The sequence below is a fragment of the Oncorhynchus tshawytscha genome, linkage group LG24 (assembly GCF_018296145.1).
Source record: "Oncorhynchus tshawytscha isolate Ot180627B linkage group LG24, Otsh_v2.0, whole genome shotgun sequence".
NCBI lineage: Eukaryota > Metazoa > Chordata > Actinopteri > Salmoniformes > Salmonidae > Oncorhynchus > Oncorhynchus tshawytscha.
The window spans coordinates 15,583,945-15,600,628 of record NC_056452.1 but is presented as its reverse complement, the minus strand read 5'-3'; the positions used below and the strand labels follow the sequence as shown (position 1 = coordinate 15,600,628).

At 42.4% G+C, this 16,684-nt stretch overlaps 1 protein-coding gene across 1 annotated transcript in view; it reads right to left on the bottom strand.

Annotated features, from left to right (window-relative positions):
* The window catches only part of LOC112223592 (src kinase-associated phosphoprotein 1), a 30,752-nt gene extending 24,411 nt beyond the window's left edge, over positions 1-6,341 (bottom strand). The window contains exons 1-4 of the mRNA XM_024386672.2: positions 6,094-6,341; positions 4,931-5,036; positions 4,466-4,491; positions 4,164-4,280 (exon numbers count right to left, since the gene is read on the bottom strand). Coding sequence (XP_024242440.1) covers positions 4,164-4,280; positions 4,466-4,491; positions 4,931-5,036; positions 6,094-6,133 — 289 coding nt within the window. The 5' untranslated portion in view covers positions 6,134-6,341. The remainder of the gene's footprint in view (positions 1-4,163; positions 4,281-4,465; positions 4,492-4,930; positions 5,037-6,093) is intronic.
* Positions 6,342-16,684: the final 10,343 nt, after the last annotated feature.

The following is a 16,684-nucleotide window of genomic DNA, read 5'->3' as shown; positions in this document are numbered from 1 at the left end:
AACATTTAAATTACGCCGCGGGTTGGTGTTTTGTTCGAGAATGGATGGACTGTTACACATCGATATTCTCAATGCCTGTTTTCACTGTGTGTTTTACCAAATACTTACACCAGAGGGGAGAGGTACTCTAATTAAGAAAAACAATTAAACAAGGGAAGTTAAGGAGAAAGCTGAAACAAAATAGATTTTTACAGGAGGAGACAGAAAACAACATGGCAACGCTTGGAGTGGGGGCGAGGAGACGTGAGTGATGGATGCCCCTCAGTTAGACAGTCAAAATCCCCCCTTCAAGCAGTCATCTCCTCTTGCTAGGCAGCATGAGTGCGGGAGCGAGAGAGAGAGTTGGAGATGAATAGTCTAAACAGGGAGAGAGGGTGCAGAGGGAGAGCGAAGATGGAGAAAAGGAGCAGAGAAAGAAACGACTAGCATCTGCAGCAGCACAGTAGCCCCGGGGGAACAGCGTGAACCTTTGAACCCCGATGGCTGGGCCAGCATGATGGCGAGCCTGTTCCAGTCTTGTAATGTGTTTCTCAATGACTACAGCAGAGGAGGAGAGTGAGGGAAAAGGAGAGAGTGAAGGAGAAAGGGGGAAAAAAATATGGCCATTAACACGTTATGTGCGTCCTGCAAGTGCACCAATGAACACTGGAAAATGAATCTCCCAGCAGCTCTGTTTTCTGAAGGGTGGGTATTTCCAAGTCAAAGAAACCTATGGAGTTTCCATGGGCAGCCAGATCAATATTCTAGACAGGGTTACTCTAGACCAGGGATGGGCAACTTTGATGGAGGTGGGGGCCACCAAAAGTCTGAACTCATCATTAGGGGCCGCAGTGGTTCACGGGTCTGCGTACCCACATCCATAACCACACATGCAGTCAGAGCCGGCCCTAGCCATGTTTAGATAGCTGGCCGCTAGTCTAATTCACCAATCCAAAACATTTTGGCTGTCAGTGACTGGCATAACCAGAGAAAAACTTCTTATGCCCAACCGAATTTCGAAATTGCACCTTGTGTTTTCTACTATTCTAACTCTCCACAGTAAATTGAGACCACGACTGAGTTCCCGTGGGCCTCCAGTTTACCCAGCCCTGCTCAAGACAGGTTCGGAAGTTTGACAGGTCGACCAGCTAAGAAGCCATGGGTCAGAAGTTCACTCAGTGGATAGGTAGCATGGCCACTTCCTGTACAGGGAGAATTCAGGGTCTGTTTCTCACCGAAGTGCTGTGTACTGTATGAAACTCAGCGAAGTACCAGCTAAAATAAAAAATAATCTGGATCTGAGGTACAACAGCTTCCTCCACTAAAACCACAAACTATACAGAGGCCATTCAAGGTCTTGCTACAGCCCCACATATCATGATTTATTTCTGTTCTGTGTTACAGCTTTGACTGGGTCAGGAACATCTCTAGATATACAACCCACAAACCTTTCTTTTTTTATGTTCTTTAATGTCATTTTGTTCTCAATAGCATAGTTAGAGTATAATTGAAAGTACACCTGTTGAACTCTCTCTGCACTAAATTAGACCAATCAAAAACTCAAACAATTTTATGCCGGCACACTCTTTGGAAATGAACATTCTAGATTGATACGCTAATGACCCAATTGAAGAAAAATGAGATACAACTGAACTAAAATGGTTATCTTGGCCTTTTTCCTGTTGGACGTAATCGGAGCAGGAAATAGTGTTGGCACTGGCAGAGCTGGAGCCTGCTGCCCATTGTCTCTGATATCTGTCACAGTCAGCAGCAGACACAAGGGCCCAACGCCACCTGTATTCTCTGATACCACACAGTACCTCTGCCTTCCCCTGTTTCTAACAAACATATCTTTCTCACCACTCAGACGTGTTTGTCCATAGATCATACCCATCAAATGGATCAACAAACAGACACTAATCATCTGGTGAGATACCAATTTGAGAGATGGAGTTGCTTTCCGTGTGAACTGGTCATGTATGCTTTCAACAACAAATATGTGCACTGTGAATCGACGTTAGGTGTTTTATTACTAAATTAATAATCGAGACCTTTTCTCCACACCTGAACAAATATGGGAGATAACAATGTATGAAAACAATCCTTATGACCACAAAAACGTTGATATATAAAAAAGAAATTTAAAAAACTCTGACTGCTCCTGATACAATGCTCCTGCAATACTGTCATCGCCTCGGCTACCACCCAATGGCCACAAAACAAACACACCATCCCTATACTTCTTTTAAGACAGATTGTAAACTTGACCCTGCAAAACGGCATGCCAAGGCTCATAGCACTTCGACCCCCATCTACTGCTTCCCTCCCTCCACTTTGCAAGTCCTCCTCACACTGGGGGAGTGCTGGGTGGTGATGGGGGCTGTTGTCAACCAGACTGGGGCTGGGGTGAGGCTGCAGGCACGGTCAGGTCAACCGTGCAGTCGATGGGTGAAACACAGTTCACATTACCATGCAGACACAGAGGAAAACAATGGAGGATCCATCTGTTCCTGTCAGCCATTACAAATCTGGTGTCAGCCAGTCCACTGGACCCAGCTTTTCAAAAGTTATCTATCTGGATTTCGGCTATCGGTAAGGATTAAATGTATAGAAATATACTGAATAGAACGGGACTCCCCATTCAAGTCAATGACTTGTCCGTTCTATTCATTCTATTTCTATGCATTTAATCCTATCCAATTGGTGAAATCCAGATAGAGACCTTTTGAAGAACTGGGCCATGGAGAAAACAGGCCAGGCCATTTAGTGAAATAACAGTAGGTGTTATGTTTCCTACCTGGATTGATCACACTTTTTCAACACAGGTTAGGGAGCAGAAAGGTTGAGGCAGTCAACTCCCAAGTCAAATACCAACTGTCATGGTTCTCCTCTACATAGGTGAACAGGAACTGAACCCATATCATCAATATTTTCCTATTCTTACTTTTGATATTCTTTCAATCATTGTACATTTGTTCAATTGTTTTAGGATAAAGGTTATCTTGTTTGATATCATAAGGCTAAATAGAAAAAGTTGGGATTGTTACTGAGGCAAAAGCAAAAGTTGACCTCCTTATAGGCAATTGTGACTAGACTAGAATGGGTGACTAGAACGGCAGTACTCCTAAAATCAGTCATGCATATCCAGCTTCTGTAATTAAACCATTAATACATTTTCTTCCTAAAATCTAAAATGATTCCATTGGCTCATCATTTCATTATTTTCACACACACCCTCTTCCTTTAAAATGGACTGCCCTGCCAATCGGGTAAAGCCATATCTGTCATTTACTCTGGCTAGTGAACAGACAGTGAACTAAGAACTCCAGCTGCCCTTTGGTGCAGACAGTTAGTTCACGAAGCAACGGTGTACAACCAATGAGGAAAAAGCACAGTCAAACAGACCTTTGAAAATAGATATTGCAACATGCTAAATTCACAAAGTGGAGAAGTTATATGTAGGAATGCCCATCATCATCATCGCATGACACCCACTGAGAGCATGGGACACCCAAGGCTCTAGGTGAGTCATTGTGTCACTTCTGAACAACCAGTCAAGTACTACCATGTCTCATAGAACCAGAGATAGTGAAAGAGAGAGGAAGAGAGAGAGAAGAGAGAGAATCGAAGACAGAGAGCCAGACAGATAAAGGGAGAGAGATGGAACACACATGGCCCCTCAGGTACAGTGTTGTATTTCAAACTGAATCGGGAGAGGAGACCAGGGTTAGGGTTAATCAATCAGCTAATTAGCCTCGAGCTACAGAGCACACTCTGTGTGGGCTGATCTAAGAGAAACTGACTAGGGCCTATGCCTCCCACCCGATACACACGGAACGGATTCACTGAGGGCTCCAGACTACTCTCACCACTAGAGAGAGCTCTAGGTCACCTATCAGGTCTGTGTAACCCCCCCCCCCATCTCACCCTTAGTATTCCCACCAACACTCCATTCATTCAGCAGACCCAACCACTAGAGGGCAAGCTGTTACTTGACACCCCTTCTATGTGCTGATATCTTTCAGGTTAAACGTACAGTAGGAGTCCCTATGTTCCACTTACAAACCCCAAATATAATGTAGCAAACACCCTCAGACATGCTTAGCACATAAGCACGTTGAATTGAGACACACACACTCACACACGCACACAGCGCACACACACAGAACCAAGCCTTTACTCACAGTCGGGAGAGCCCTCGTCCTGGTAGTCAGAGGCCACTGACAGGTCTTCTGAGGGGGCCGAGCGGCCCAGACTGGAGCTCTGGTTGTCATCTGAACTGTCCTCCTGTCTGGACTCAGCTAGGTGGGTAAGAACACTACATCAGGATCGGGAGGCCAGGGGGAGGACTTTCAACAGCACACAGGAAATGCCCTGATATGGCCAAATGTGTTAGCTGCACAAATGTATGTCAATGGCACACAAAATAGTTGTATCCCAAGTAACGATTCAACCATTTTATGATGTAAAATATGCAGTCACTTACATCTGAAGGGAAACGCCTGAGGATTTCTGCAAAATAAAAGTGGGGATTAGTTAAATTTAGACTGCAAATTAGGTTATAAGGTTCTTCAGGTGCTTACACTTACGTCAATGACACCAAACACCCTACTTTGGTTTCCTGCCTCTCAGACCACAGGACACAACCTCTCGCAAATAAGTACAACCTTCACCATGCACAGAGTGAAAAGCAGTGAAAGGCTTCCGGTGCAGACATCTCTGATGCAGAGACTATTCATTTCTTCTCATGTGCTTACTTTCATACATATTTCCCTTTCAATAACACGCTTCTAAAATCTAATTGTTAGCGCTTCTTTCCATCATCAAAAAAGCTTCAGAAAATGTGAACATCTAATGTAAAATTTTAGTGACACAGGTTGTTTCATTATTGTGTGTGCATAGGGAGGTAAAGAGGCCAACTAGGAGGAACAGTCTGGTAGGCCTTACGTACCTGGAGTAGATCACCCTGAAGTTATTAAGCAAGACGTCCCGTGTTTCCCTGGCATGTTTACTGAGGTTCTCATCCTGTAGGATATCTGATACAAACAGCTCACAGTCTGAAAGACAAGACAGGCAAGTCACACATCTAATAAGTGGAAGAAAAAAGATATGCCTGTACACCTCAATCCTGATAAGATGTCATATAAAATATATTATGATTTACTAAGTGGCCATTTAGGATATTTTGTCATACATTACCTGGAGCATGGACTCTTACAAAAATGCACATCATTTTAAGTGCCTCAAGCCATACTATGATACTATGATCTTTTCCATTACAATTTCCACCTTGACATGTAATCACAAACTGTATTCCAAGTCACAAGCATATCAGAAACAATGTTATCTTTCATGCTGGACCAGGAAAAACAAGTTGAACTACAGCGCTTGTTTAGATTTCTTTGTTTCCTATAATTGTAATATTACCAGTGGTGAAAGTACTTAAGTAAAAAATAATTTAAAGTACTACAGTAGTTAATTGGTATCTGTACTTTACTGGTTTGCTTAATATAAAGAATTTGATGTATACATTTTAATTTTACTTAAGTAATTACAATTGAGTACTTTTTCCACTACTGTACTTAAGTACTTTTAAAACCAGATACTTTTAGACTTTTACTCATGTAGTACTTTACTGGGTGAGTTTTACTTTTACTTGAGTCATTTTCTATTATGGTATCTTTACTTTACTCAAGTATATTAATTTAGTACTTTTTCCACCACTTATTATCACATTAAGGCGTTGACATATGCAAATATTTGTCAAAGGGCCAAGTCAGGTTGCTCAGTAGTACATGCAAATACGGCAGATGCCAGTGTTCATGTTTGCAAACATTGACAGTTACTCTACAGTGTGAATCAGATGGCAATCTATGAGGAATATCCATAAGGAACTAACTAAAAATCATTTTAAGTTGTAGAAATTCAAAACTATCAGTAGGCCTACATATAGCAGTAAAGTTATACAATGTGTCCTCTTACAATGATTCTAGTTATAAGAAAGACAAATATATCGATAATCGCACAGTATATGATTTTCTATTCCATCCTTATGATAATATTCTTACATTAAATCATACTGCTTAAAATCAATAGAAATATATATAACATTACCATTCAAAAGCCTCCTAACTTCTTCAGAGACTGTCCCCATCCTTCCATCAAAGTGCCAGAGGAATTTACAGACAAATGTTGATAAAGTCAATCAAAACTATACTTTTTGAAAAGTTATGGAATCTGTGTAGACCGGACTCCTGTCATATTGTAACAGTTCCCTGCTTGAAATGAAAGCATGTGGATACTCACACACTATACTAATACACTCATGCAACACCTGTACACTTTGTGACAAAAACTATTTCCGTGCATGCATCTAATGCAAAATAAGAATTGCAAAAATGGGGCGGAGCATGATGTGACTAAATGCTTCTTCCTCTTAATGATGTTATTCAGTTGTTAGGTCTATATCACCTCGTCACATCAGTTTGTTCAAAGTCCCTGTATGCATCCAACTTCAAGTATGAATAAAGCCTTTGTTCACACTGCAGGCCATAATGCTCAATTCAGGTTGGTTTTTCACATACATTTTGGGATACTGACTGTCCAAACTGAAAGTTAGAAGTTACCAAATCGAGTGTGTGTTCAGCCACCAGTAACTCGCTAACATGGATACGCTGGTTGTCATAGTAACGAAGGGTGTTGTGCAGTTTTGTAGACTGATTTGGTGGAGGTGTTTGTGCTTGCTACCAAAGACTGTACGATCACGCTTGTAGGCAATATCATGGCGACGTTGATTAGCTAAACTCATGCGCAGGAACACGTCTAACAGAGAAAAATACATATTAAAAAACAGGTCGAACAGTCGTCTCTCGCTGAACTGCGCGTGTGCAGGCCGTCAAATCAAAGGCACTCCTTCGATATAAAGTTGTTGTTGACGAAAATGAAAACGTGTCAGTTTGTCACTTTCAGAAGTTGGAGTAATAACATGTTCAACTACTTAAGAAAGGTTGTGCCTTTAGATTTCGAGAAAATTAACAGCTAAGGAATCATTTTTCATTTCTCTAATTGATTTTATGCAATGTTGCGTCTATGGGTTTAGAAACTCTAGCTGTGTTCGAATACCAATACTAACATACTGTATACTAATACATACTTAATAAGTATATACTACATACTCAATTCACGTCACAAATAGTACGGTTACCGCGGTTAGTATGAGTATTCGAAAACAGTGTGTCTTCCTATCACTCAGGGTTGCCATGTTCGTAATTGTCGTAATTTTCCAGATTCGGCCTACTTAGAAAACGATGTCACGTGTGAAAATGTATCGGTTGCAGGTTTTTGGTCTACTTTAAAATTACACAGCGGCCGCCATGGCATTTCTCTTTAAAAAGAAATAAGTGTATAATATTTCACTGTGACCTGCTGCTAATGACGATCAGGCAGTGAGGCACACTGTTACTGCGTGATTGAGTGGTGGGGAGGGCACTGCCGCACGCAGTTTATGTTGCATTTATGTGCTAGTCAGAACTAGGAAACTCTAAAATGTCGAAGCTGCTAACGCACGCAGTTTATGTTGCATTTATGTGCTAGTCAGAACTAGGAAACTCTGAAATGTCGAAGCTGCTAAACGGTTGTAGTTATACACGTGCCGCGTTCAACGAATCATCAGGGCGGAAATTTCCGATTTTCCTAGTTCCGACTAGCATTTAACACAGCAAGAGTCCACTATTGGCTGAGTCACGTGAGTGAGAGGAGACAGAGCAGCACGCGCGCACGTCTTGTAAACTTTTTATTAACCAGTTGTAGGCAGGATATTTAGATGGTCATTATGGAGACACCTATTTTCAACCCTTTTTCCATAAAACGTATCAACACGCTAGAACTGATGCGCATCAACAAATAACGGCGACAAAGCACTGGAAAACGACTTTGGGCGCACTAGAGCGCATTAGATAAATTCGCACGCAGGTGGTCTAAACTCCATTCTAATGTCGACTACTTATGAAAAAGTGTTTTATGCATGATCAGTTATGGGTTTCGGTGGCTGCGTGAGTGGAAATTTGAAATGGAAGTTATGGAACTCCTCATGTGCTTCTGTTATGAGGAAAAGTCTCAATGATACTGACATTAAATGTGGATAATGATACATTTGCATCTGTTGGCCATCATTTGCATCTGTTGGCCTCCCGAGTGGCGCAGCGGTCTAGAGGCGTCACTACAGACCCGGGTTCGATCCCAGGCTGTATCACAGTCCCATAGGCCGGTGCACAATTGGCCCTAGGTCATCCGGGTTAGGGAATGGTTTGGCCTGGGGGACTTTACTAGTAAGTGGCATTGTATAATAAGAATTTGTCCTTAATTAATTGACTTGCCTAGTTAAAAAAGAAGAAGTTGCCTATTAATGTACATGCCATTGTAGGCTATCATTTGATACAATAAATATGTTGAAATGACCATATCACTGGAGTCATTGCAAATCAATTTGTTCCACTTGTGTAGCCTACCTGGAGCTGGCAAACAGATTTAATAAATAGCCCATAACTTCAGTTTATTGTTGTTGTAGCCTTGTGTTATTATGCAATTATTAATGGCCATGTTTAGTTAATTGGAAGTTATCAAAGCTCTATCGTCAAATGTATGCCCTGCTAAAGCTGCCCCGGTCAACTGTAAGTGCTGTTATTGTGAAGTGTAAACGTCTAGGAGCAACAAAGGCTCAGCCACAAAGTGGTAGGCCACACAAGCTCACAGAACGGGACTGCCAAGTGCTGAAGCGTGTAAAAATTGGCTGTCCTTGGTTGTAACATTCACTACCGAGATCCAAACTGCCTCTGGAAGCAACGTCAGCACAATAACTGTTCGTGGGGACCTTCATGAAATGGGTTTCTATGGCTGAGCAGCCGCACACAAGCCTAAGATCATCATGCGCAATGCCAAGCGTTGGCTGGAGTGGTGTAAAGCTCCCTGCTATTAGACTCTGGAGCAGTGGGAACGTGTTCTCTGGAGTGATGAATCACACTTCACCATCTGGCAATCCGACGGACAAATCTGGGTTTGTCGGATGCCAGGAAAATGCTACCTTCCCACAATGCATAGTGCCAACTGTGGGCTGTTTTTCAGGATTCTGCTGTATTTCATGATTCGGGCTAGTTCTAGTGAAAGGAAATCTTAACACTACAGTGTACAATGACATTCTAGATTATTCTGTGCTTCTAACTTTGTGGCAACAGTTTAGGGAAGGCCCTTTCCTGTTTCAGCATGACAAAGCCCCCATGCACAAAGCGAGGTCCATACAGAAATGGTTTGTCGAGATCAGTGTGGAAGACCTTGACAGGCCTGCACAGAGCCTTGACCTCAACCCCATAAAACACCTTTGGGATGAATTGGAACGCTGACTGCAAACCAGGCCTAATTGCCCAACATCAGTGCTCGACCTCACTAATGCTCTTGTGGCTGAATGGAAGTAAGCCCCCGCAGCAATGTTCCAACATCTAGTGGAAAGCCTTCCCAGAAGAGTGGAGGCTGTTATAGCAGCAAAGGGGGGACCAACTCCATATTAATGACCATGATTTTGGAATAAGATGTTCCATGAGCAGGTGTCCACATACCTTTGGTCATGTAGTGTATTTCTCAAGGAATAATTTTGTAGTGAACATATAATTCATATTTAATTTAGTGATTGAAATTATGACCCCATCCTCAGTAGCCCATTCCAGCAGGCTATTGGGAAACACAAGCACTTCTTACCTTGAAATGGCCTGGCATTCATGTTGAATAAATTAGTCTGTAAATTTGAACTAAGCAAGCTGCTAAATCGTTCTGTTTACATCTTGCCTATAGGCTACTGAAATTAGATGTAGGCCTATCGTGGGCTATATCATAAACCCAGATTTTTAGTCTAGTCTATGCCCATTGAAATGACAAGTCAACCTCGCAAATGGCCATTTATAACGGTTTGTAAGTCTTAAAATCTTGCACATAATAATTGGCAGAAAATAGCCTTACATCAATTTTTTTTAGTTTGTCCAATTGTTTCTTGAGAAATGTCAAATTTCAACTTTCATCACGCAAATCTCCCGTCAGATGTATCTATAGTTATGCACATGAGCAAAATGTATTTATTAACAATTATAATCCTGGTTTGAGCCCTGAAAAGCCGTTGTATATCAGACAATATACCACTGGTATGAGAATGTTTTATTGTTCTAATTACGTTGGTAACCAGTTTATAATAGCACAAGGGTTTGTGGTATATGGCCAATATGCCACGGTTAAATCCAGGCACTCCGCATTGCATTGTGCGTAAGAACAGCCTTTAACCGTGGTATTTTTTATTAACTAGACAAGTCAGTTAAGAACAAATTCTTATTTACAATGACGGCTTAGGAACAGTGTATAACTGCTTGTTCAGAGGCAGAATGATGGATGTTCGCCTTGTCAGCTCGGGGATTCGATCTCGCAACTTTTTTTAAACCTTTCAGTTACTGGCCTAACGCCCTAACCACTTGGCTACCTGCCGTCCCTTTTGGCCATATACTTCACCCCCTCTGGCCTTATTGCTTAAATATGATTTTATTCTAAGGATGAAAAAAAATCTTATTGAGATATTATCCCATTTAAAATGTGTTGATTATGCATCCACCACCAGTCAATTTAACTAACATGATTGCTATGGGTCTGCTGAGAGAGAATTGCATTTTTGCTTCAACAAATAAATCATTGAATCTAATTTGGATGAAAATGAAAGGCTTTTGCCACAGTTCCATGTCTGTCTGTTGACCTCTGCCCATTCATCTCTCTTTGACCTGTCATTAGGATTATAACTATGGTCTGTTCTGGTGTGCTCTCTGAGGCCCACAGGAAATGAATGATCAGCACACTCAGTTAACTCTCTTTTCATAACCAGCTAACCTAATGAACCATATGATACATCAACAAATGTGATACACAGTACACATTGAAAACTGTTTTAATCTTCGCATAATTACATTTATTTTGAGTATGTTTCAACTACAAATATGACTACACACTGTTCATTTTTCCACAAAGATCCTGTATAGTAGTATTTTAGTTTGATATCCCATTAACCCTGTAGCCTTTACACAGGAAATCAGATGAGGTCAGAGGGAGAGGAATTCCAGTGACGTAATTGTCCCTTTGACCCGTGTTCCACTGTCCCCCCAGCCATGCTCCTGTGAGGGCTAGAGGAACCAGCCTTCCTTCCTCCACCACCTGCCTGCTGGGCTCACACATATGAAAGGACAGGCCCTTTGTAATCCAGCAGGGATTACACCACCCAACAATGCAGCGCTGAAAGAGTGACAAAAGCCCTGTATCAAACGCAACCCTGGGCTGCTGAGGGGAACCTGCTATGATCTCCCACTACCAACACTGTCACGACCACCTCTCATCTCCTCGAGAAAGCCCTTTAGCATTTGCTCCCCCTGTCTTCTACCCTCTCATCTCCAGTGCCAGGCTTCTTTATCTGTGCATTCCTTTCCATTTACATTGCAGTGGGGGAGGGACAGAAGGGAGGGACAGTGGGGAGGGACTGTCTCTGATCTGATAGAGCCAGGAGAGAGAGAGTCAGGAGAAACCTGAGGGTATCTAGAGTGTGTGTATATCCACCCCCACACTTCACTCTCAATACATACATTTTCAAGATAGGCAGGCAGGCACCAATGCATAAGGGTAAAAGGACAAATAGTATTGTGTGTATGATGGTTTTACTACCTCTTTGAAATGCAGTGCTCAAATGGACCTAACTAGTTGAGGAGACATGAACAGTTTGACCATCAACATGGCCATTTGCTTAAAGGTCTTCGTCTGCTTAAAACACTTCACGACTTATGTAAAAGCACTATTGAAAGGACGTTTGGGTTAATTCTTAAGAATCTGCAAATGTTTACATTTTAGAAGAGGGTGAAAAGAGGTAGTTTGCTTTAGGGATTTCCCCAGGGAATCATTGTATTCCCCTTCCACCCTTTGCTCAAATATATGAGAGAGAGGGGAGGGCTGTGGGTTGGTCTTGGAAGGTAGTAAGATGTGGCGTGAGATGAAGAGCACCAGAGTCAGGTGTAGCGCTTATGCTAGATCTATTGTAGAGAACCTTGTGCATTCAGTCGGTCAGTTAGGTATTGACTGAGGAAAGTATAGGCTTGAGTCACTCTAATCAATTAAGACAGAAGAAAATCATACCAAACCATATTCAAAACCATGGTGTAGCTGTCTTTGCATAACTCGATTCACTACAGTGTGTGCTGAGCTGGAGAACGTTGTCTTTTACGGAACAATTCCCTATCTCTGATATACATAACAACTGTAAACATTTTCACTGTTCAGACATTGTCCCTTGAGGCAGTGTGAAAAAGACGAATCTGCCCTATTTCCACCCTCTAGTAAAATAAAATCAACATTTTGCACAGGGGAATGGATCGTGGATTGAGAGACTGGAAGGACACAAGGAGTGTGGAGCTGCTTCCGATCCTGCATGTCACCGCTTCTCTCTGTCCAGCAGAGGCATGTATTCATGGACGCGAAGGGAAGCCAGACTTCCCCCAAAAAATTGACCAACAAAAAAACCATATTAAATCATTTATCTTTCGTATCTCTGGGTTTCATAATTTACCTTCAATTCGCAAGAGGCTGGATGTATCTCACCAGAGAAGGCATCCGAGGGAGCGAAACAGCGCTCCTCTGTCTCTGTATGTGTAGGCCATATATATGACGCTGTCTGGTCTTAAAGAGTATGACATTGTTGCCGCCCAGAGCATTGAATGCAACGGAAGCCAGCGTGCGTTTGGCCTCCCTTGATAAAAAAAGTTTAAAATAATAGTCAATCAGCGTTGAGCTAAACTGAGTGAGCTCAACTGTGAATGGTCCTGGCGCACCCAAAACAAGTGTCAAAGGAAGCCAGTTTGGATTTGGCTTCACTCCCATCACATCGAGAGTGTACGTCACGGACAGAAACTTGTTGTGGATCTCGATGTGTTGTAGTCTTCCGGAGACTAGCTAGCTAAAATTGTCCCTTTCCTAAATTAGCTATGGATGGAGATAGGGATTTGGACTTGTAGTTTTACTTAATTCTCTGTACTGGCCAATGATTCTAATGGCGATTCTGAGAAGATGTATGTTCAATATGTTGCTAAATGTAGAAGGCTAATGTTAACTTAACTAAAGTTTCCCATTAAAGGAAGTTAGGCTAGCAAGCCAGCTTTTTAGTCAGTTAGCCTAGGACCATAAAAAATGTAAGTGTGTAATTTATGACAGAGTGATAGATTGTTTCTTCAACATGAAAGAGAGGAGGATGGCATTGGCGTGAGTCAACATGTTTTTTCTACTTGCACAAACGCACATGCACAAACAAACACACACATACACACAGAAATCAGGACAGCCACATCATATGTATCTTAAGTTGATTGGGCTAAATTGTTTTTGGTATATTTTAGTTGTCACTGTGTTAGACTAAGCAGAGGTGATTTGATGATGTTGAAATGTTGAAGTTTAAATGGTGCTGGAATAGTGGAGGCAGCTCCCGTTTTCTTTGCGACTTGCAGTAACTCTATGTGGTTCTAAATCAATAGTTGTTTAGTCGGAAACATTAATTTGGTTGAACATGCTGTAGGTCATGTAACTGTTTGTTACATGCAGAATGCTTTGTGGACCTCACTTGACAGAAGATGCTTTCCAGTTTTGTGATGAAACACAGGTGTGGTTGAATTTATTCTGCCACTGTGTCATCTCATTGACTCAGCCTTAGGCCTATTTATCACGGTCTCAAGGCATATGAACTAACAGGTTATAGAGCAAACAACACAATTATCACAACACATAGGTTGTAATATGACTTTTTTTCTGGCTTCCCCAGTGATTTTACCCACTGCTGTCCAGTTAATTGGAACACAAAGCACAGCGAGGTCGATGGGAGAGAGTGGTGGAGAAGGGGGTTGCTGTCTATCTCAGCCAACACTCCGCCTTCACTGCACACTGGAAATTGACTGGGGAACCAGCAAGCGAGACTGACAGACTGTCACTGGGAAAATGAACTGTCACCTCTCATTTCTCAAACTCCTGGCAGCATCGAATTGGCCCGCTTTGAACCATGTGACGCAACACTGATTGAGTTCTGCTGTCTCCATTTGGAACAATACAACTGTTTTTTTTTTAAATGAATGGAAAGAGGCCCTGCAGCCGAATGAGGGTGGATGTTCTGTGACAGCATTTTAGCCTTATTCTACTCGACCTGCCATGGTTACAATCGTCCCGTTTCACCACCTCTCATTACTTCCATAGCGCTGCTTCGTTACTCTGCTTTTCTCCCGTTCCTGTTTTTCTTACGCCAAACAGCCATGGTGAACTGACAGGCACACCGTGGCAAACTATTAGGGTGGCCATTTGGATCCTGGAGGCAATTCCAGAAAGTATCAAGACGTTAACCCTGGCCCAGCCACTTGTCCCTCCTGGTTAGCCTGCATATAGGGTAGAGAATGGATGCAGTTGCTGGAGCACTCATGAGGGTTTGGCCTGCAAGTTGGCTTGGGGATGCAGATATGAATGAGCCTCCCAAGGAGGGGGATGATTTTTGGAGACACTTACCTTGGCTCAAATGAACCACTGTCACAACAAAGGAATCACGCAGAAAGCGGGACATGTGCCATTATCTTTGAGGCCTACTGAACACCTGTAAGAAGCTTTTATCCTGGTTCTAAAATGTTTAGGATACCACCCTGATTTCTGCCTCGATAATCAACAAAAGGGATCTCTCTGTGCTGCCCCTGAACTCCCCAATCCCCAACCCCCTAACCCATGAATACTGTATCCAGTTCAGATCCTTTGAAGCCTGCTGTCCCTGCCTTGAAGCCTGCTGTCCCTGCCTTGAACCTTGGTGTCCCTGCAGTGTGACGTGCCACAGTGGAACCAGAGACCAAGGAAGTGAGCCAGGCATTCAACTTGTAAAAGAGCTTGCAACAACTGCAACCAGCATGGGGCTCACTATTCATCTCTTTGGTGTCAGAAAATGTTACAGTGAAGAGATAACGATGTTAAAAAAATATGACTAAATGTTGACTTGTTGCTATGTATTATCGCTCTTTGTGTTTCAGCTGGCATTCATGCTATAGCTTACGCCATTACCATTGTGCCTAGTAGTATTCTCTGCCTGCGTTTCTGCCTTTTGCATCTCTGTGTTATTTTTGCATGTTAAATCCCTGGCCCTGCTTGTTTTACATTCTCCAGTTAGAGCTGTAGTGCCACACTGACAGGCTGGTGAAAAACCATCCTCCATCTCCCTGGTTGAACATCTGTCTCCATGGTGCTGGCTCCTCCATTGCTGGCTGTGACGCAGGTGGAGAGCCCCGGTGGGAGGTCTGAGGTATTACCAAGCGAGAGGACAGGAATCACACCTCTGGGTTCAAGTCCTGCACTTAGTCCCTTCCCTGTTTTTGTTGGACCTGTCAGCCGTCACTATATCTACCGCCATCACCTCCCAAGGCCCCATTGTGACTGTCAGGGTAGAGAAAAGATACATGGCAACTAACCTGACATATTCTCTTTGGTGACGCTCAGTGTAAAGTTTAAAGTGAAACGATGATTGGTTGAAAATCTATCAATTATTGACGCCAATTGCAGAGAACATAAAACCTCATTCAGATGTATTTCAAATCATCATGGCTTGCCTGATGACTGTTTGTTTCAAACAGTCTAATTGGGCAAATGAGAGGAAGAGAGTCAGCTTCAAAAAGAGACAACGAGGGAGGAGAGGACCACATGGGTTGTGGCAGGAGGCAATGAGGCAGATAGGTCTTTTAATGGAATGATCATCATCTAGCACCAGTTCCCTCTTTGTTAATAATTCATGGTAAAAAAAAATGTAAGGAACTATGATGACACTACAATTGTCTAATAAGCCATACAATATGTAGATGAAAAAATATCCCCTGCCGCTTTTTAGCCTTGAATATTAAAAGCAAAGAAAAGGAAGAGAGGGAGACCTTCAGTTGACTTGTCAAAGCCATTCTGGTGTCCTGACAGATTGACTAGAGGCCTTTGTGAATCCATTTGTGGGTGAACTTTGAATGAACCTCAGCTTTGGGGGAGAGGGCACTGACAGGCCAGTGCCTCTGGGGCAGGAACTGTGCAAACCTAACACTCAGTGCAAATATTGAGCCTGCCTATAACACCAGGAGATGAAACAGGGTTGTCAAGCCCCTGCCAGCTTTAAGGAAGAGCTGAGGGCAGCATACAAGGTTCAACTATAAATTTAGCTCTAGTGGTGGTAGATTATCCAATTACTTTTCTAATGAACTATTATAGCAATCAGAAGAGAAAGTGGCAAGTGTAAGTGGGAACCTGTACCAATTGTTTGTGGATCTCAGGGCATGGCATTTGTGCAGAGCCAAATTGAATTTGGGTAACAAATCTAGTGTGAAACCTGGCACCCTGGAGTTTGTTGTCATGTTTAGAAACCCTGGGGGTATTCTGAGGTGAAGAGGTCATTGGTAGCCACCCCATGTGTGGAGAAAGACTCCTCATGTCACATTATGCAAAGGGGAAGAATGGGTAAAACTCAACAGCAATGAAAGACAGAACATGATATATTTGTTAAAGTTTAATTTTGTAAAAACTATTATATAGAAATCAGTCATATGTGATTGTCAATATGAATTGCATTTCAATGAAAATGACATATTTTTCCATCTGATTC